We start from the raw sequence: 21,461 nt of genomic DNA on the forward strand, positions 1-21,461 counted from the left end.
TTAACACGCCAGGCATTTGATGTGTGCCTGTGATATATTGCGACAGCCCTAGCACACTGATTCAGGGCGAGAACTGGCTTAAACCGAAAGTATTGGGAGAAAGGGAGAGAATCATAGATGTTTAAGGCTGAGCTGATAGAGGGACATCTGGATGAAGTCAGAGGTGATTTGGGACAGGGCTGAAGGTCACCGGGTCTCACATGAGGAAATGGTTTTAGGGACTGGATGTAGTGCATGAGGAGAGGACCAGGGCTAGAACCCCAGGCCACATCTGAACTTAAGAGAAGTCAGTGAAGCCCAGGAAGAATGGTCATGGGGCAGAAGCATGGCCAGTGCAGGAGAGGAAATAGGGGTGCTCTCCAGGAAGGGGCTGAGGGCTCTGGAGGGGAGAAGAGGCAGTGAACATTGCTCTGAGGGAATATCAGTGACCTCATGGGGGTCCCAAGCAGAACAGTCACTCCACGGGAAGTAAGAGTTGAGGTGGTACCCAAGCACATCCCCTGCCTCAACTCTTCCATTGTCTGCCTGACCTAGTAGGAAGTGCTGCACAAGATGGTCCTGGGTCGTTTGCTTCCCATAATGCTGGGCTTGCCTTGGACTGATTTTGTGTTCCTGCTTAATCTTGTGTGTTCGCTTCCTCATGACTTAGTTGTCTTTCAGAAAAAAAAAAAAACTAACAAATGTACCCTTGCCCCTACCCCGCCCCCTTAAGGCTGTATAAGGAGTTGGCACAGGAGATGGGTTTTGAAGAATTCCATTTGTACCTGAGGCCTGTTCACTTTGAGTTTGCATCACAGAAGGACAAAATGGACCCTCCCCCTCCTGTCTTTATGACGTCTTTGCTGGAGGACAGCAGTCGAGTGGACAGGTGAGCATCCCAAAGATGAGAGTGTTGTCATGGTGCAGGGTAACCCAGTGAGTCACGCACATGGGGATGCGTTTTAAAATTCTCTTCCTTGGATGTAATCTGCCACCATGCCCTTTCTTTCTTAAAAAGGGGGAAAAGCGACATTTCAATCAAAGGTATAACTGGATTTAAAAACCACAGAATCAGGTTGGGAAGACCAGAGTTCGGATCCCCAGAACCCGTGGGAATACCTCATGGGCATGGTGGCCCACCAGTAATTCCAGCCTCAGAAGGTGGAAGGCAGAGACAGGTGCTCCCCAGAGCACGCTGGCTAGCCGTATCCGTGAGCTCTGGATTTGACTGAGAAGCCTTGCCTTACTGAGTAAGGCGGAGAGGTGATGGAGATAGTCGCTGACATCAGCTTTGGGCCTCTACATGTGCGAGCAGTCATCCCCATACACGTACCCATATCCATGCAAACTTGCATACACATATGTATAGCCACACACACACGAAAATTGAAAAAGAAAATAAAGAGAAACACATGAAACCATGGAGACCTGGGAGAACCAGGTCAGAGACTGCAGAAAAAACCATAGCTTCCTGGTTTCTCAGGTGACCAAAGGGCGTGAGGACCGGCCTCCCTTCTCACTTTCCCTGACAAGGAAGAAGTCAGCTCCATTTCTTCATCTGTACCAAAGGGCACAGAGCTCACAGGCAGACATTTTAGTTTCCTTCCTTGGAAACCAATCCCAAAGAGTGCAAATGTCTTCTCAGTGACAGACATTATCTGCTCAGCTGTAGTTAGGAGCCTCTCCTTCCTCTTCATTGGAGGACCAGCTTCCCCTTCCCCCCACTTCTTTCTAGAGTCTGTCTGTCCTTTCTCCCAGGGCCCCAGCTCTGCCCCTGGAGATTCCTGGCACTGGCTCTGCCCCACAGAGGAAAATAAAAATCTTTGCTAATATAGATCACTGCTCAAAATTTGACTCAGATGTGTTGTTAGGTTAGCAGACTCCTCAGAGCATGGGCTGGAATGAAAGAGGTTAGCATGATAGGAAGCTATGTTGGTTTCTTACCCCCTGAAAATTAGGGTTGCAATCCTCTTTACTGGATGAAGCAAGGCTACTGCCCCACGTGTGCCTCAGGTTACTTAGCAGCATTCTTGACTTCTACTGGAAAGATAGCAATAGCAACCTCTGTCTTCCTTCCTCTCTTTCCCATCCTTCCTCTTTCTCCTCTTCCTTCTCCTCCTATTCCTTCTTTTTTTCTTCCTCCTCCTCTACTCCCTTCTCCTCCTCAACCTACCTACCCCTTGTTTGTTTCTGACAATTGAAGATGTCTCTATTATTTGACTTTGCCAAATTCTTTGAGGGAAATTTTCTCTTGCTCTGTTTCACCTCATGGGCTAAAACAAGACCAGCATTGAAAGGAAAGCACGTGAGGTCAGCCTCCAACTGCCACTGTGGAGCCACGCTGTACTTGGTTCTTCCAGAGATGGCCTTTATATACTTCTGGGGGGACAATGGCTAGAGTCTACCTATTGGCCCAAACTTTCTGCGGCCCTGTGATCTGGGCAAGTAGTGACTGGACCTCCCAGGAATGTCCAGGCTTGCTTCAAGGGAAGAAGAGCCTTCTGGAAGGAGCGATTCATACATTTGGAGAGCTTGCAGCTTGACTTACTTTTACGTATATCTGTTTCCTAAAGTTGTCACTCGGGAGTGACAAAGTAAGAGTAGCATGCAGGCAACATGATACGGTGACTCACCCTTCACAAAGCACATGCGTGCATACCAACTTCACAGTTGCCCTGATACTACAGTAGCTAACAGTCCCATCCTAGATGAGAAAACAAAGACTGATCAATACTAAGTTACTTGCCGGAAAGTCACATCTTTTTACAAAGGGCTGTGCCCCAAGGCCAGAACACTGTCTAGAGAACGGGTTGGATGGCTGCTGGAGCCACAAGAGGGCAAGAAGTAGATTCAATTTAACAAAAGAAGGGGTTCGTGGGGGGGGTCCTGAACAGGTGTGGTCAAGAAAGTAAGAAGGAAAGGGGGTGATGAAGAAAAGATAACGTATCATAGTATGGAGTGGTCACCATGACCAAGTCCAACTTGCTGCTACCGTTGACATCCTGGATCTGGCCAGCTGCCATCCTGTGCTATCAGATAGGCCTATCCTGAAAGGTGTGTCAGAACAGGCCAGCTCCACCTGTCTCTTTCCAGGTACTCCCCCGCTCACCTCAACTTAGCCATCGCTGAGCTGGGTGACAACCAAATTGGCAAGTTCAGCTGCTATACACAAGACGCCATCCTCAAGGTAAACGATTTGTGTATGTCCTTAGAAAAGATGCTAAAATTTGAAAAAGAAGCTAAAACAAAGCAAAGCTATATATTCTCCTGTTCTCCAAGCCTTACCTGACATCATGGCACACACCTGTAATCCCAGCACTGGGGCTGGGTGTGAGGGGATGGAGTCAGGAGGATTGGGGTTCAAGGCCACTCTCAGCTACACAGCAAGTTTAAATTTGAGGTCAGCCTGGGCTACATGAGAGCCCGATCCAAACAAAAGAAAATCTTTCCTTTATTATTAATAATGCTGGCCTTGTGCTGGCCTGGCTTGAGCCATGAGGACTGCAGCCCACATATAACTTCTGTTAGAGATGAAGAGGAAGCTTTTAGAGTAAGCACTTGTTATTGGAGCTTTCATCTTATCTTTTAAAGCCTGGTGCTATTCTTCACTGCTGCCTTAAATACCTTTGCTCTTTTTTTTTTTTTTTGTGGATATTTTTCTTGGTGACTTCAATCTAATCCGGGCTTTTGAGAGCCAGCTTCAGAGTCCCCCATGGTTTATCAGACCGCTCCCCTGACCACAGGGGAACTGCCTGGTGTCCACCAGCTACCCAGCAGTCCAGACCTGGAGGCCGCCGGCCTGGCGTGTTCCGCTGCCCAGGAAAGAGCAGGCACAGTCCTACAACTGAGTAACAGGAAGCCCAGTGTACCCCTCAGTTCTAGTCCTGGGTGTTTTGGCTGTTTAAGGGAGCCATGAGTCCCACCATCAGCTTCTCCCTCTGGGAGCAATCTCTAACATGTTCGTATTCTCTTCCTGTAGCTCTTGCTCCATTCGGGAGTGGAAAATATGCAAGTGACCCTTGCCTGCCAAAGTGTTCAGAAGAATGCTTTGATGGTGGCCATTCAACAGGTGTTCTTCTATGACATCCCTGCAGTAGACAGTCCTGTTGATAACAAGGTCAGCCTATAGGATGTAGAAGCCAGAGACATGCTGCCCCTGCCAACAGCTAAGGCCAGCGCCCCATTTCCCTGTCCTTCCCTCCCATTTTCCTTTCTCTTTTCTCTCTCCTTCTCCATCTCATCTCCCTCCCTCTCCGCCCTCTATCACCATCCCTTTCTGATCTGAGCCGGGAAAACAGATGCAGTTTCTCATACTGCACACTTCAAACACAGACTACGCCTGTGGCTTCAAAAGCCATGCGCACTTCTCCCCGACAGCAAGCGAGCTGTAAATTCTGTACAAGGGCCACCTGGGACTGCTCATAACCCCTTCAGTGATGACACCGCGCACCGCACCCGCGGGTGGCTGCAGATCCCGGAGGTTAAAGGGCTTCAGCACCAAGCACCAACACTGCTCCCTTCTCAGACCCAGGCACAAGTCTGGGTCTCTGGAACTTCTGATTGGCTGACTGCAAATTGGGGTTCCTGGGACTCCTTCCGCAAGTTGCTAGGGTTCTCAGAGAATGGAGGGAAGCACACTACAGTTTATGACAAAGTCTGCTCAGAAGGATATAAACAGACAACCAGGTGAAAGACAGACCCCCCCCCCCCGAGGCAAAGCCTGAAGGGTGCTGAATCAGGAGCTGTTGTCCCCATGGCGTTGGGTGCACCATCCTCCTGGAATGTGGAAGGGTTCTGGGTCCAAGGGCTATTGTCCCCATAGGGTTGGGTGTGCCATCTTTGTGGCGTGTGGAAGGGTCACCCTTTCATGCAGGCCTCTGACTGTCCAGCTGTTCTGAGGTTTTCCATCCTTTGCCCTTTGGAAAGACTTATTGCATGGGCCAGATTGGTCATGTGACCTACCCAGGGGCTTGGACAAGAATGTGGAAAAGCAACTAGACAGAAACAACGTCATCCTCTTGGAAGGAATTAGGTGAGAAGCTGACTAGGGGAGAGTTCTCCTCAGATCTGGTCTCCTCAGGATTCAGCCAAGGGACAGCGATAGTTTAAGCAGAAGTTTATTGAGCAGAACAAAGCAGAGGGCAACTCCTCCTAGAGAGAGATTAGATTGGGCTCAACTGAAAAGTGAGACGGGCAGTGTGGTGGCGGGTGAAAGAGGGTTTAGAAGCCCGTTGGGGCCTGTGTTGTAACTTTTATTGCTGGGGGTCAGGATATTTATGAGGTAAAGTGACACCCACCCCCTCATCCCCCACAAATCAAGGCAGACCTCACCTCTCTTTTACCGTATTTCTTTCAACCTCTGCTTGAAAAGTTCTTGCAGAAAGGGGACACCAAACTCACAATCCCAAAATCTTCTGGTGAAGCCGAGGTCCTTTGATGATACAAAACCTACACCAATACACATGCGGGAGCTTAGAAAGTTTCCTGGAGCCTGAGTTTCTGATCTAATGGGAAGAACTTTCAGTGTTGCTTCAAGGATACTTCACCAGCAAAAGGCTTCCTGACCCCCCTGAGACACAGCTGTTATCTAGAGCCTGAGGGTCTAAGTCTCATTTAACCCAGAGATCTGGTGACCAAGACACAGCAGCTGGGGCTGGTAACCCCAACCCAGAGACCTGGTAACCAAGACACAGCAGCTGGGGCTGGTAACCCCAACCCAGATACCTGGTGACCAAGGCATAGCTGCTGGGTCTGGTAACCCCAACCCAGATACCTGGTGACCAAGGCATAGCTGCTGGGTCTGGTAACCCCAACCCAGATACCTGGTGACCAAGGCATAGCTGCTGGGTCTGGTAACCCCAACCCAGATACCTGGTGACCAAGGCATAGTTGCTGGGTCTGGTAACCCCAACCCAGATACCTGGTGACCAAGGCATAGCTGCTGGGTCTGGTAACGTTACGTCTAACCCCTTGCCTACGCAGCCACCAAAAGACCCCACAAGGCCTGTCCATCCAGATTCTTCAGTACCCCTTTCCTGAGGGCCTGGGGCCTGAGTCACTTCTGCAAAAGGGTGACATCTACTCTTAAAAGGCCGATCAGGGTATTTAAGACTAGGGTTTCTTTGACCTCTGCAGAAGGAAATTCCAGATTCTTTGGCCCGCCTCTGGGAGCAAGGAGCAGATGAAAGGCCGGAGGAAGATTGGGGTGGAAGGTGAGGACACCAGCTTGCTCTCAGGGGCCTGTTGCAAGGCTCGAGGGCCTCAGGGTTATTCCAGCTGCTTAGGCGGTAACAAGGCCTTGCGGGGGTTGAGTCAAGATCCCCAAGCAACAGGAAAATGTGTGTCTATGATATGCCATTTCCTTACCTTCCTTACTTCCTGCTACCCTTAGCTTCTTTGCTGTTTGTGAGTGGTAACCAGCTGATGTTTCCCTGGTAGATTATGCTAAAGTACTGACTGGCTAGACTCATCTGGACAAAATGTACCAGCTCTCAACCTTTCCTGCTGTAGATAGAGTATCCCATTGTTTTCTTGTTTATTCTTCCTATGATTCTTCTGGAAAATACAGGCTGACACATTTGATCCTTTTTATTGTTTGTTGTTGTTGTTTGTTTCTTTCTTTCTTTTTAACACTGTAGCTAGTGGCGGAGGGGCCAGTGAACACACTGCCATGACAGTGTAGAGATCAGAGAAGATCTGGTAGGAGTCAGCTCTCTCCCCCTACCATGTGGGCTCTGGATGGAACTCAGGTCTCAGGCTTGATGGCAAGTGCCTCTACCCTCTGGGTCATCTTGCTGGGTCCTGATTCTTTTTTTTCCCACAAAACCACCACTCTGTATATGCCCCTTTCTCTCAGAGTTTTGAGGATTTTGTGTGTGTGTGTGTGTGTGTGTGTGTGTGTGTGTGTGTGTGTGTGTGTGTTGGGGGTTGTCTGTTTGTTTTTGTGGTAGAGGTGTAATAGAACATAAAATTACTCCTTTGAAGTGGCTAATTCGGGGACTGGACAGATTGCCCTAGCAGTAAAGAGAACTTGCTGCTCTTCCAGAGGACGTGAGTTCTGTTCCCAGAGCCATACCTCTCTGCTCACAACTGCCTGCAGCTCCAGTTCTCAAGCCTCTGATTGCTGTGCTCTCCTCAGACACCACCCTACAAGTGGGCTCCTTAGATACACACACACACACACACACACACACACACACGGCCTCCTCAGATACACACACATACACGCACACATGCACTTCACACATGCACTTCACACACACGGCCTCCTCAAATACACATACACACACACACACACACACGGCCTCCTCAGACACACACACACACACACACACACACACACACACACACACACACACACACGTGGGCAGACACTCACAACAAACACAGGTTCATATACACATAAGCAAAAAAATAAAAGTTTCAAAAAGTGCCTGATTCAATGTTTTTTAGCCTATTCATAGGACCATGCAGCTGTTATCACCAGTTTCCATTTAAAAATACCGTATCATTTTCTAAAGAAAGCCTGTACCTGTGTGACCACTCCCAAACCCCCTCCCCTCGGTCCCTGGAAACCACTAAAGTACTTCCTGCCTCTGGACTTACTGTTCACGTCAGTGTTTCATATGTGTGGCCTTTTGTGTTTGGCTTTTTTTTCACTCAGCATGATGTTTTCGAAGTCCGTCTGTGCAACAGCATCTATTACACGTCACTCCTTTTTATTGCCGGGTAATACTCTGTCGTGTGGAGACAAAGTCCACTGCATTTCATCTAGCCACTCGTCAATGAATTGCCGTTCCTTTAGGCTATTAGGAGCCGTGCTGCTGTGAGCGTCCACACACAAGGCCCAGAGCAATTACGCCGAAGTGACTAAATCCTGAGTGACTCAGTGGCCCAAAGAACAAGACCCAGTAGCCTCAGTTGGGTCTCTCTCATTCTCCTGCCTTTCTTCTAAACTCTATCTCAAGAGTCCTAAACACTTTGTGCACTCTGTAGGTCTCTATGCCTCTGCTCATGTTTCCCCAGAACATTTTGTCCTTACTATACCTCACACTTTTTTTTTTGTCTAGAGGAAGTTGCTCATGCTCCATGTTTCAACTCAGCTATTATTGTTACAGGGAGCCCACCAGAGATGACCACTTAGACAGTGTATAGCCCACTGAAAGTCTTTATTCCAGACGGCTGGGACTACACCCAGTTATTTAGAGACCCACGTGTAACTCCAGGGGGGCTTTTAAAAGCAAAAATCACTTCCTGTTATCTACCTCAACAGCTGCAGGGAGAGGTCTGCGCAGGCAAGCTGTTTAACAGAAGATAAGATAAGCAGTTAGCTGCAGGGGAGGTGTGCGCAGGTAGGCTGTTTGTTTAACATAAGATAAATAAGTTACATGAGGCATCTTGGCCTCAGGTTCCTAGAATAGAGTTGGGTGATTTTTGTGAGATTCTCCATTGGGGAGATCAAAGTCTAGTTAAACCTGAAATGGCCTCAGTAGAATACAAGATGGAGGAACCTTTGCACACTCTTTTCCCATTGTCTTCCGGAAAACATCTAGTCCCCTTTGAACTCTGCTAAAGTAAATTTTATGATTGCTTCTTCATAAAATGTGTGTGCAAATGCATTTATAAATCTTTTCCGACTGTGGAACAGGAAAGGGTCGGATAGCATAATCAAGAGATTGAGTGAGGCCGAAAGAGGAAGTGAGACAGAACAAGTGTATCCTGCCACTGATGCTAATGGAGAAGTTTAGTTCAAGAAGTAGTGAGCACCAACAGGACAGCCTGGTGAATGAGCAGTGAAAAGATGCTCAACACCAGCAGCCACTAGAAAAAGTGAGTTAAAACCTAATTGAGAAATAGCCTATACCTGTTAGAATGGTTAAAATGTAAAAGACTGACCACCTCTGTGTGGTGAGCAGGTTGGTGATCTAAAACCTTTGTATGCTGCTGATTAGATGTAAAATGGTCAAACCACCTGGAAAAATAATTTAGCAATTTCTTAAAAGGTTAAACAAGTACACTCAACACCTAGGTATTTAATCAAGAGAAATGAAAGCCCATGGCCGTACCAAAATCTGTATGTGAATGTCCATAACAGTTGTATTCAAGAACAGGAATGAATCACATAAACATATTTGGGCACGTCAATATGTAACTGGAGGTTTCTCTCCTGCCTGACAGCTCCTGAACAACCACTCTGAGGCTTAATATTAATTACAAACTCTTTGGCCTATTAGCTCAGGCTTATTATTAACTAGCTCTTACACCTTAAACTTACTCATTTTTATTATTCTATATTTACCACAGAGCTCATGACTTGTTACCTCACATCATCTTGCTTCCCTGGCAGCTGCTGGCATCTCCCTGACTCCACCCTTTTTCTCCCTATATCTCTGTTTGGATTTCCTGTCCGGCTCTTTTCTACCTAGCTATTGGCCAAATCAGCTTCTTTATTAACCAATAGTAATAAAGCATATTTACAGCATACGGAGAGACATCCCACATCACATATAATGGTACAGTACACAGCAGCACAAAGACATAAATATTGACACTACAGCAATATGGATGAAGCCAGAAAAAAGGACCACATTCTGCAGGAATATGTAAAATTCTAGGCAATCCATTCTAGCCTAGAATTGCCAAAAACAGAGGAGTAGTGGAGAAAGGGGAGTATGGAGAGAAGAATGGGTGTGCGGGTTGTAAGTTAAAATGGTGGCAATGATGTCATGGTTGAGTACATAAAAAAATGTGTCAGAACTTTCCTAACCATATACTTTAAAGTTGTCTTTATAATATGTCAACTATTCCTCAATAAGGAAAATTACTGTTTTGAAAAAAAGAGAGCCAAATTTTATAGCTCTAAATGCAGAGATGGGGGGCAAAGTAGATGGGTACAGGTTAGAAATGAAGATGTTTGATGTTCACAGTCTCCCTGCTGACCCAGGAGTTCTGTTCACTAGAGAAAAAACCACAGGACCAAAGTCAAGAAGGCAGGAGCTACCTGAGGCTGTCTCATACAATCAACAACAACAATTAGATTAGACCCGAGGAAGCAATTTAAGAGTATAGGGGGATTAAGGGGTGAAAAGCCATGTGGACTTCTTTGCGAGGACTGTGGAAGTAGTTGGGCATAGAAATCAAAGTTGGGCACGGTCACAGCTGCAGGTCCAGAAGATGGATGAGGGCGTGGGCGCTGGATTCAGCAGCTTCTGAGGTCCCAGGTGGCAGGAAGTCATATCATGGAAACACAGGCTAAAGGAATCCCCCCACCTCACCCCTGCCACCCCACCATGGGCTGGCTTTGTCCAGGGTAAAGAAACCAGGTTCTAGCTAGACTAAGGAAATAGAAAAGACCTGAAGGTGAGCATCAGCCCCCCCGTGGAACTCAGAACTTGTGTTCTCTTTCTTCCCACTGTGTCATGGCCTGGCAAGAGGACCCCTCTTCTGAACCAGTAGACTTCCATTTCCTGGACACCAGGATGCCCCAGGGGTGTCCAGGGAGGAAAATGAAGTTGGAAGCTTTAGATTTTTTTCATCTCTGAATTTTTCTTCCCTTTGGCCTCACCCTCCTGTCATAATTTCAATATGACGACTCCTTGGTTATGTCATTGAAGAATGACCTTCCTTTGGAAGATTTAACCTTTCAGTTAGTAGTTAATTAAACATAAAAGACTTCTACCCAGCATTCCCCATAAGGCATTGTGCCGGAATAGTAGAAGATAGTGATTTTCCATTTTTCCTCCCCAGCACTCCGTCGGTGCTCTCCTGTTCTTCCCCATTCCCATTTCCCTTCACTATCAGTGCCAAAGGAGACGTATCGAACCCAGATATTCCTGAGGGAATTTTCCAGATCTTATAACAGTGGGATCCATTAGCAGATCTGTGTAATCCATCTTACAGATCCATGTGGTCCGTAAGCAGTTCTTTAGAGGCCGGCTTACACACAGAATTCCACGTAACTCCTTCGTTGGGTGAAGAAGTTTTCTGAGAATTTGACATAGTCTCACGTTCTGGAAAGACCCCTGTTTTGTACCTTACCCCTTTAGGGTGCAAACTGATGCCGCCTTCCCTCCTTCCCCTCCCCTCCCACTTCCCTCTTGTGTTTCTAGTCTTTTCCTGCCATCACAGACCTGTGGAGTTGCTGTAGTCCCCTCCAGGGCCTCTGTATCTGACACACTGAACTCACTTGGGTTTCAAACTGTTTAGGGAGCAAGTTTGGCTCTGAGGCATCATGGCAGAAGAAGTCCAACCAGAAGGGAATCCAGGACTGCCAGTGGCATAGAGTGTATGCGACTAGCCCCAACTCCAAAAGCTCCGGACACCCTTACTCATTCTTCAGAAGGATTTAAGACTACCAGAAGGTACTGCGTCTAGTGGGAGGATAGAGTGACTTGTGTGAGCTGTGTGCTTGTAAGATCTCATGTGAAGATGCTGTATGAACACTCCTTCAGATACAGACCAGTCTACGACGGAGGGTCAGCTCATCCTGATTTTAGCTCTCTCCTGCTCTCTTCCTCTTTCCTCTCCTCTCTTCAATGTCTCTTCCCTTCTCTCCCTCCTGCCTATTTCTCTGTAGACTTTCTCATACTCTCCTTCACAAACAGGGCGGTAAACAGTCTGCTCCAGACTTCTGCAACCACGTAAGACTGAAACCACAGAACTGCTTTCACTATTCTAACAAAGGTTTTACTGTTGTTCAAATAAAAAACAAAACAAAACAAAACAAACAACAAAAAATGGGAGGGTGAGTTCTGAGAATCATGGTGTCCACAGAGGTATGTCTACCACTAAGGACACTCTACTCTGCCTTGATCTCTCCCCATCATGATGGAGAAGGCTATAGACATAGTCTCTAATAATCATGGCCACTTTGGCTGTTTTGTTGGGTACCAAGGGCACTCTAATTTAATGGGCAAACGGGGAATGAAAAGTGATGGCAGGCAAAACAACTTTTATTAGAGTTTCTGCTAATGGGACGCACGGCCAGAGGTCAAGTGTCTTCAGAGCACATTCCCAGGGTGGGTGGAAGATTTAAGATCAGTGTCTGGTTGAGAGGACTCTTCCCTTCTGGTATCTCAATGGCCACCATCAACAGGGCACTCTGCCCAGGCTATGATGTCTGGGGAGGGACCACTGACGCAGGCTTCAGGCACAGTGGCATCTTCAAAGGAGCGCAATGGCAGGTGAGTCCTCAAAAACACTCAAGAAGGTGGCAACTGTGGGAGTGAACAGCCTGTCTTCCTGCCGCAGTGCCCAACACATGAGTTATGAGAGCCACGTGCCTGTCGGCCGCCTCCCTCAGCTCGGCCCTCTTTCCTCATTTGTCAGGGCTCCAGAGGCCTTCGTGTCTATTCAGCTAGAAAAGGTGGGTTTGCGGGACACCATGCTGAACACCTTCCTGTGCAGAAAACAGACGACAGCTGACCAGATGGAGAACCCTGTGAGTGTAAGAGGAGGAGGGCTTGCTGGAGCTCTCGCTGATTGTTTGTGTGTGTGTGTGTGTGTGTGTGTGTGTGTGTGTGTGTGTGTGTGTGTATACAACATATACACACATATATATGAGCAAATAAACATTCTGAATTTGGCATCTGTTAGGTTAAACCATGTGGATAAAACTATCGAACACAAACTGCCCATGGAACCCAGTCAGGACAAGATCTTCTCACACAACCCACAATCACGTTTTAAGGAATGCATGTTTTCCCAAAGCCATGTTTTGGTCTAATTTCTTTCTAAAGGGACTAGTCTGATCGAGTACCTGTTCTGGAACTTTTGCTACTTTTGAGTGACCTGCAGGGGTAGGTGACTTGGGCAAGGTAGGTAGGTGCTCACCTGTCACCTTTGTTTATGAGAAGCTACTGATGTGTTCCTATTTAAGTTTTTTTCAAATATTAGTCAGATCATTTAGAAAGTATTACAAAACTTAAACCTTTAATCATTTAAACGCCCTATTTTGTTAATAGTGTTTTATTATTCGTTAAGTTTTTGATAGTACACAGTCATCTGGAAGGAAACGAAATGGAAGAGAAAGGCTTTGTCCCTCCCCATGACAGGTAAGGGAAGACAGCTTAACGCAGGCATGCAGATGAAATGAAGGGGCTGGCAGACGTTTCCTGTCCTGATGGGTGACAGCGGAAGCAAAGGCATCCACTATTTTTTTAAGACTTGTTTATTTTGGGGACAACTGATGCCTTTCTGCCCCAAATAAACAATTCTCATAAAATATTGACTGTGACAGAGCTCCAGGGTTACCCAGTGCCTACCAAACCAGAAAGAACTCAGGTGATATTAGAGCAGGTTTGCTGGCTGCAGGATTTTGGCCTTCTGACAAGTGAACAAGTTGGTCTCTCACCATCCCATGGATGCTGGCTGAAGTGTGCAGCTGTGGTCACAGACAGCACTGACACCTCACAGCAGAGCAGGCACATGAGGGTCATGTTGTGTCAACGCCCCTTACCCAAGTCCCACAGAGACAGAGTGGAAGAGCCACCAAGCACCCAGCGGGTTTCTGTCCGAAACCACAAAGCTGGGTGGGGCACCTCTCTAATAGCAAACCGCCCTTTTTCCTAGAGAGGGACCCTACCTCGGACCTGAGGGTTGCTCTCGGCAAACACAACTCTGAGAAATGGCTCAGATAGAAAGTGTCGAGGGTCTCGCATTGTTGGAACGCTCAGCAAGATGGGAGCAGATAGAAGAGACCCACGCAAGTCTCCCAAAGCATTTACCCTCAGAAAGAAAGCCTCAGCTTCGTGGCTATTGAGCATTGCCATTTGAACTTGATCATGCAATCATTTGAGTGCTGGTTTACTGTATGTATGTATGTATGTATGTAGGTAGGTAGGTAGGTAGGTAGATATGTATCTTTATATTTTTTCTTTTATTGACAGGATGACATCGAAAAAGTCAAGAGAGAACTAATAGTTGAATATTGCCAAAAGTAAGTAGAGTCTATATGAATAATATATAGATTCTGGTTTCTCTGACTGGTACCCTTGCCAGCAGCAGTGTTATCTAGAAACCCACACCATAGTTTGTAAATAAACCACGGCCATACTGCTTGGATAGAACTAAGAGAGACTCACACGCGGGGGGCATCAGAAGTAAGGAAGGGGGTACTTTGAAGAGGTTCGTGTTTCCGCCTCCAGACATGCCAACCTAACCCAGGTGGCAATGTCTTCTCAACAGAGAATGTTCTATTCTCTTTGAAAAGTTCCTCCAGGAAGTAGCTTCTGGAACTTCTATGAGAGGTAGGAGATCTTGGATTCTTCTTCAGGACACCGTCTCTCCCTCTGGCCTCCAGGTTGAGCCACCGCATGTCTCACTATGCATTTCGGGGTCAGATCATGGCATACTGCAATAGCCTAAGAGTTCTGCTGGACGACTTTCCTACCATCAGGGACACCTTCTTCATGGTGGGAAAACCCAATGATAAGAAGAGCTTGAAGGACTCCAATGGGGAATTCAAGGCTGATCCCAGGTATGCCAGGCTGTTAAAGCTTGTTGTTCTCCTACCTAGGCCCACCCTCTCCCAAGAGAGCATTAGGTACAGAAACTCTTAGTGCTACAGTGTCCACCAAGATCCGGGGATCAAGAGTTGCTAGGTAGAGATGCTCACTATTAGGAAACAGTGGAGCTTCTCAGAGGTGGGAATCTGGAGGGAGACATTTAGGTCCTTGCAGGTGTGTCCTTGAAGGGGATCTGGTGATGCTGAAGGGGATCTAGTGGTGCTGGATGCTTCTTCATCACCATCCCTTCCTCCTCCCTTTTCCTTCCTCCACTTTTCAGCCACAAAGTGAGCAACATTGTTCTCTTGAGTGCTATCACCACAACACACAGCCTCAGCTAAAACATCTGGCCCAAACAGCACATTAACATTTTCTCGTTATATGTAGATTGTTTTAGGTACTTGTTATAGTAGCTCAAAGCTAACCTTCTGGCTTTACTGCCCTTGATTTTGACTTTCTGGATTGAACAGTCAGAAGAAAACATCAGCGCTCCAAGAATGAGAGCCTCTTTGTCTCTGAAGGCGTCCTTTGTTTATGGTGTGTGTGACTGCGGTTTTCAGTCAATGAGGTTTTGTGTTCTCTTGGGAAGGCCAGAGATTCTCACCAGTCACAGCCCCTTTCCACAAGCTAATGTCTAAAACAATTACGCAAACAGGGGAGCTTGGCTTTTAGCTGTCCTGGCTTCCAACAGTCCACTCAGTGGAGAAGGAATATTTGAAGAAAATTATTATTACCCAGCACTGTGGCTGAGAGAGGCTGAAAAGACAAGACCTGCTTCCATGCTGTGTAGATTTCCAAGTGTTCTTAACCCAGTCTACCCAGGACTACCCTCCCGGATGGAGGTGCAGGTGTACCTGTGCGGTCACTGCCCACACTGCCTTGATTGTGGAGAAGAGGTTACACAGGGTCCAAGGGGCTTGCCTCACCCCTTACTCGTTTCCTGTGTAGTATGGAGTTTGAGCAGCAATAATATTGAAAATATGACCACAGAGAGACAGTTGAAAGGCTTTGGAAAATGCCAGGTTTCAGACCACGCGTCCATTCGTTCATCCGTGCATGTGTTGTGGCATTCGAATTCACTGGGAAAGAACAAAGACTCAGACTCAAATCTAGATTGATGAGTTTATTCTTACTGCTATCAGGAGGGTGGCAACCTTAGATCCCAGCAGCATGCTGTGTGGAAGGGGGTTAAAGAGGGCTTTTAAGGGGGACATCAGGAAAGTGTATATTACAGCGATCTATGCAATCCACAGCTGGGCAGAAGCATTTTATTTCCCTCAGTTGTTTCCTTATTTCCCCATATATAGAAGAAGAAAAAAGAAAGACCATTTCATCCCTTTCCCATAGCAACAAGCAGATTTTACAGATGCAAAGGCAGCTGTCCCTGCCTCCCAGCCCATTATCCTATCCTTATCTCACCTGCAGGCCACTAGGATCCCCCAGGCATTCCAGAGCTAAAGGTCAACAGCTCTTGAGGGATGCCTGGCTCCATATTAAGTTGCTTTAGCCACCACAGGAGAACCGTTTAAGTTATTGCTCAGGTTTGAGCGCTCTGCTGACTGGGATAGAGCAGTTTATTTCTGGACAGGCAATAACACAGTGTCACCAGCGTAGGGCTGGCTGTGGTGTCCCCTTACATGTATGCACAGCAGCCATCATTTGGCCAGGCCTTGCTTAGTCCCAGGCAGTTTGTACCTTGCTAGGCATACAAAGGTGAACAGTTCATTGTCTCCAGAGGAAAGCTCAATGATCATCTAAGTCCTGAGACAACGTGTTAGAGTTAGTTCTCAAAGATCACGAAGGAACAGAGGAGGGGTGATGTATGCTGTGAATATGTTTTATTGCCATTAGTTAATAAAGAAGCTGCTTTTGGCCAGTGACTTAACAGAGTAAAGCCAGACTGAAAGAGATAGAGAGAGAGTAGAAAGAGTCAGGGAGAAGTCATATAGCTGCCCTTAGGAGACAGATGCCTCTGCTGGAGCCCACCGGAACCTTGCCGGTAAACCACAGCCTGGAACCTTGCTGGTAAGCCACAGCCACGTGGCGAGACCCCAGCAGAGGGATGTTTAGCTCTACCCCAGGACTGCAGAGAGGAATAAAAACAAGTAATGGGAAAGTGGAGTTCACCAAGGAAATGGAATAGGCAGTGAAGGCCCAAGAATGAAGGAGTTGAGGTCCTTCATCCCTTGACTGGCTGACGGGGCCCATCTTGCCTTGGTGTTTACAAGGTGCTCTGGTGGTGGGTAAAACCAGAGTTCTTAGTTTTCAAGTCAGCCAGCACTTTCCTGGAGTAGACTTAGAAGGACGCATTTCAGAGAGGAGATGGGTGAAGATACCTCTGTAGAACTCTTTTGTGGAAGCGTTTGCGGGACATCTACTGCTCAGAGGGGTTCCAATACATTTATTTCTCATGAGAAGCAGCCCAGACCAACCCTTTAAGGCCTCTTTGTTTGATCGGTTTTCTACCCACTAGGCAATCTACGCTTGGCATCAAACTTTTAAAATTCTTTCCAGAAGCCTATTTGTGAATTCACTACATTTATATTTAGGGTGAAATGTATAGTGCAGCCAGTTTTTGATGTGTTTACTCTGCAGTAAGCAATGCGAAGGCGAAGGTGTGTGTGTGGGGGGGGGGGGAACCTGTGTGGCTTGTGGCCTTGCTCTGTTCCCTTTGGTATTGTCTTACTTATGCTGAAACCAAAACCAGCACAGGTGTCTCCTGGATGATGGCTTCCCTAAAGAACAAGGGATGTGGCTTCTAAATTGAGAGCCTAATGCCAAGGAGATGCTCAGTTAAGTGTGATGACTTCAGGACAGAGTCTTGAACTAGAAAGTGATCAAAGTGAGGACCGCCCAGGCAGTGCCCGGTGCAGCTCGGCTGTTTCTCCACCGCCCTCCTCTCCTGCTTCCTATGCCCTGTAATATGAATGCCTTGCTCTTTTAAATGATCTTTATTTTTATTTTATGTATATATGTGTGTGCCTGCATGTATGTAAGCACATCTCATGAGTGACACCTCCTGAGTGCAGGCACCCACAGAGATCAGAAGGGGGGATGATTCCCCTGAAACAGGAGTCCGGTTGCTTGTAAACCACCATGTTGGTACTGGGAACTAAACCCAGACCCTCCAAAAGAGCAGCAAGGCCTCTCAGCCACTGAATCATACTCCAGCCCCTGATATGTCTTTTAATACTCTCATTTGTACGAATGTAGAAGAACTTCTGTCTTATGTTGGAGTTTAGGGAAAGTGCTTCCTAAGACTATGAAGGACTATGGTTCTGTGAACTGTAGACATGGGGCAGTAGCGTCAGGAGCAAGTTAACCTTATATTTTAATGAGACGGTCTATTTTAGCTCAGCTTTGGAAGTCTATGGGCAGAACGCCAGCATCAGCTGATTCTGGAAAAGACATTTTCTTAGTTTCATCATCGTGGAAATGAGTGTAGAAGAAAGAAATCACGTTAAATATCAGGAAAGCATAGCTAGGCTTGGTGATGGGCCTGGAAGGCGGAGGCACAGGGATCAGGAGTTCAATGTCAACCTTGGCTACACAGAAAATTTAACACCAGACTGGGCTACAAGATGCTATCTCAACATCACCCCACCTCTGAAAAATAATTTTAAAAGTCAGGAAGACAGAGAGACACTGGAAGCCAACAGTCCCTTCCAAGGGCACACCACCAACTGATCTATGACCAGGCCCATAGGATTTACCGTTAAAAAGACCACTGTGCTCCAGTACACCCCCTCCAGACTAGTCATAATGAAAAGAGTCCATTAAGAACCCTTTTCAAGGGGAACATCCTTAAACTCCAATCCAAGGCACGGCGTTCAGTCAAACAAAGGTGCAGCAGGCATCCTAGCCTGGGAATTACCCAGGCAGTCACATGTTGCCCTGGGGTCTTGGGAAAATCTCTGCCTTCAATCTCTGGACTTCAGTCTCTTCTCAGAACTGGGAACACTGAAGCAGTTCTCTGAGGTCAAACACACTCTGCTCTCAGTGCTTAGTTCCCTAGAGTGAGTCCACAAGAAGTGGGGTTGCCGAGGAAGAGGCCATCCCCGTGACTGCTTGGGAAAAGTTAGATGGGGCCAGCCCAGGCAAAGATAACTAGAGAAGAGAGGGTAGCGAGGAGGAGGAGGGACAGAAGAAAGGGATCCTCGTTTCAGTCATAAAACAAGAGCCTGGGCTACATTGAAGAGAAGGCATAACCTTTATTTTGAATGTCAGTTCCAACAATTTATTTGTGTCCCTACTGAGGATTCGGAGATGTTTTGTTTATGAGAGTGTGGTGATTGATTGGCAATGTCTGCCACAATCAAGAGTCCCATGAGTTGTGTGAGTTTAAAATGCCAAGATGCAGCTTCATCATTTAAAGGCTCTAATGTCCGGTAGTTTAGCAGACCCTCCCCCTGCCGCCACCCAAAGCCAAGTCTTTGTCAGAGAAGCTACCAAGGGAGCCCTCATCCCACAAGGTCCCTTGGGATGTCTGTTCCCTTCACGATTCCAGGGGAGGTTGGAGTATGAAGACTAGGATGTCGCTCCTGCCCTCTGAGGTAGAGCAAATACAGTAAACAGAGCGAGGGGGGGGGGGGGCAGTGAGAGTTGGTTACTCACTGTGTGACAAGGAGAGTTAGTTGTCATTCCATACAACCACTTTGTGAAAATCACAAGACGGTATCCCTTCTGCGTGCGTTTGGCCAATGGTGGAACACAGGGCCTGGTAAGATAAGCACAGGCTAGCCCCTATCAACTTGCCTGAGAACTCAGCCTGGAAGTGGCTATCCAGCAGTCTTGGCACCAGCTGCCGTACACGATGAAACTGACAAGGTTCTCACCTGGGAAGGAGAAATAGACAGGTCATACCAGTACGCCGTGACAGGGAGCAAGATAAAATAAATGTCTAATGAACATTCTAGTCAAAAATGCTCCGTATTTGAGCTGGAGAGATGGATCAGCAGTCAGGAACACTTGCAGCTCCTCAGAGGACCTAACAACCACCCGAAACTCCAGTTCCAAAGGATCTGCCATCCTCTTCTGGCCTGCTAGGGCCAGGTATGCAGGTGCTGCACACACACACATGTAGGCAAAACATCCGTACACATAAATTTTATAAAGGAAAAGAAATGCTCACTGTGTCTGTGGTGTTTTGAATGCCAAACGCCCCAATGGACTCTGGGATTGAACAACTTTCCCATTGGTAGGAGTGTTTGTAGAGGCGTAGGTGGGGAAGCCTTACTGTAGGGAGTCCCTGGGGATGGGTGTTGAGACTGGACAGCCTCACCCTACCCTACTTGCTTGCTGTCTCTGCTTCATGCGTTGGGTTGAGGGTATGGGCTCTCAGCTTCCTGCCCCTGCAGCCCTGCCTGTGGCCTGCTGCTATACCTCCCTACCTTGATGGACTCTCAACTTCAGGAACCAAAAGCCAAAACAAACTTTCTTCTTTAGTTTCCTTGGCTTTGGTGTCTTACCACAGCAACAGGAAGGTTGGGAAATGAGGGTGGGCACTGGGAAGACCTCAGGGAGACCATGCTTAGACTGCGTCTTGGTTGACAACTAATATTCTAGACAGGCAGAGACGGGAAATCCAGTTGAAGCTGGGAGATGGGAATTTGCAGTCACCGAAATAGAAGGCGGCAGACTGGCTGACTTCTGCCTGTGCCCAGGGTGTCAGAGAGTGCAGCGGCAATGTGGAGGGACTAGTAAGGCCCAGGGAACTCATACCTGTCTTTCAGGGAACCCGAAGGGATCAACATGGCTGTCAGTGACATCACTTAGGGGGTGAAGTCAGTGAGACTAGGTGCCAGATTTAATGTGGAACCAAGGAAGAAAGAGGGACCTCGGATGTCACCCGGAGTCCCCTAGCTCAGGTGATGTCACCGGGTCCCCTAGCTCAGGTGATGTCACCAGAGTCCCCTAGCTCAGGTGATGTCACCCAGAGTCCTCTAGCTCAGGTGATGTCACCGGAGTCCCCTAGCTCAGGTGATGTCACCGGAGTCCCCTAGCTCAGGTGATGTCACCAGAGTCCCCTAGCTCAGGTGATGTCACCAGAGTCCCCTAGCTCAGGTGATGTCACCAGAGTCCCCTAGCTCAGGTGATGTCACGGGGGTCCCCTAGCTCAGGTGATGTCACCAGAGTCCCCTAGCTCAGGTGATGTCACGGGGGTCCCCTAGCTCAGGTGATGTCACCCGGAGTCCCCTAGCTCAGGTGATGTCACCGGAGTCCCCTAGCTCAGGTGATGTCACCGGAGTCCCCTAGCTCAGGTGATGTCACCGGAGTCCCCTAGCTCAGGTGATGTCACGGGGTCCCCTAGCTCAGGTGATGTCACCGGAGTCCCCTAGCTCAGGTGATGTCACCGGAGTCCCCTAGCTCAGGTGATGTCACGGGGGTCCCCTAGCTCAGGTGATGTCACCGGAGTCCCCTAGCTCATGTGATGTCACCGGGGTCCCCTAGCTCAGGTGATGTCACGGAGTCCCCTAGCTCAGGTGATGTCACCCGGAGTCCCCTAGCTCAGGTGATGTCACCAGAGTCCCCTAGCTCAGGTGATGTCACCGGGTCCCCTAGCTCAGGTGATGTCACCCGGAGTCCCCTAGCTCAGGTGATGTCACGGGGTCCCCTAGCTCAGGTGATGTCACCAGAGTCCCCTAGCTCAGGTGATGTCACCGGGTCCCCTAGCTCAGGTGATGTCACGGAGTCCCCTAGCTCAGGTGATGTCACCCGGAGTCCCCTAGCTCAGGTGATGTCACCGGAGTCCCCTAGCTCATGTGATGTCACCCGGAGTCCCCTAGCTCAGGTGATGTCACCCGGAGTCCCCTAGCTCAGGTGATGTCACGGGGTCCCCTAGCTCAGGTGATGTCACCAGAGTCCCCTAGCTCAGGTGATGTCACCGGGTCCCCTAGCTCAGGTGATGTCACGGAGTCCCCTAGCTCAGGTGATGTCACCCGGAGTCCCCTAGCTCAGGTGATGTCACCAGAGTCCCCT

At 48.0% G+C, this 21,461-nt stretch overlaps 1 protein-coding gene across 1 annotated transcript in view; it reads left to right on the forward strand.

The window, feature by feature from the left end:
• The window catches only part of LOC142833419 (uncharacterized), a 183,842-nt gene that overhangs the window by 92,952 nt on the left and 69,429 nt on the right, over positions 1-21,461 (forward strand). Inside the window, exons 21-27 of the mRNA XM_075944805.1 lie at positions 713-868; positions 3,073-3,166; positions 3,959-4,096; positions 11,185-11,339; positions 12,307-12,418; positions 13,866-13,915; positions 14,279-14,455. Coding sequence (XP_075800920.1) covers positions 713-868; positions 3,073-3,166; positions 3,959-4,096; positions 11,185-11,339; positions 12,307-12,418; positions 13,866-13,915; positions 14,279-14,455 — 882 coding nt within the window. The remainder of the gene's footprint in view (positions 1-712; positions 869-3,072; positions 3,167-3,958; positions 4,097-11,184; positions 11,340-12,306; positions 12,419-13,865; positions 13,916-14,278; positions 14,456-21,461) is intronic.

Source organism: Microtus pennsylvanicus, chromosome 1, assembly GCF_037038515.1.
Source record: "Microtus pennsylvanicus isolate mMicPen1 chromosome 1, mMicPen1.hap1, whole genome shotgun sequence".
NCBI classification, from domain to species: Eukaryota; Metazoa; Chordata; class Mammalia; order Rodentia; family Cricetidae; genus Microtus; species Microtus pennsylvanicus.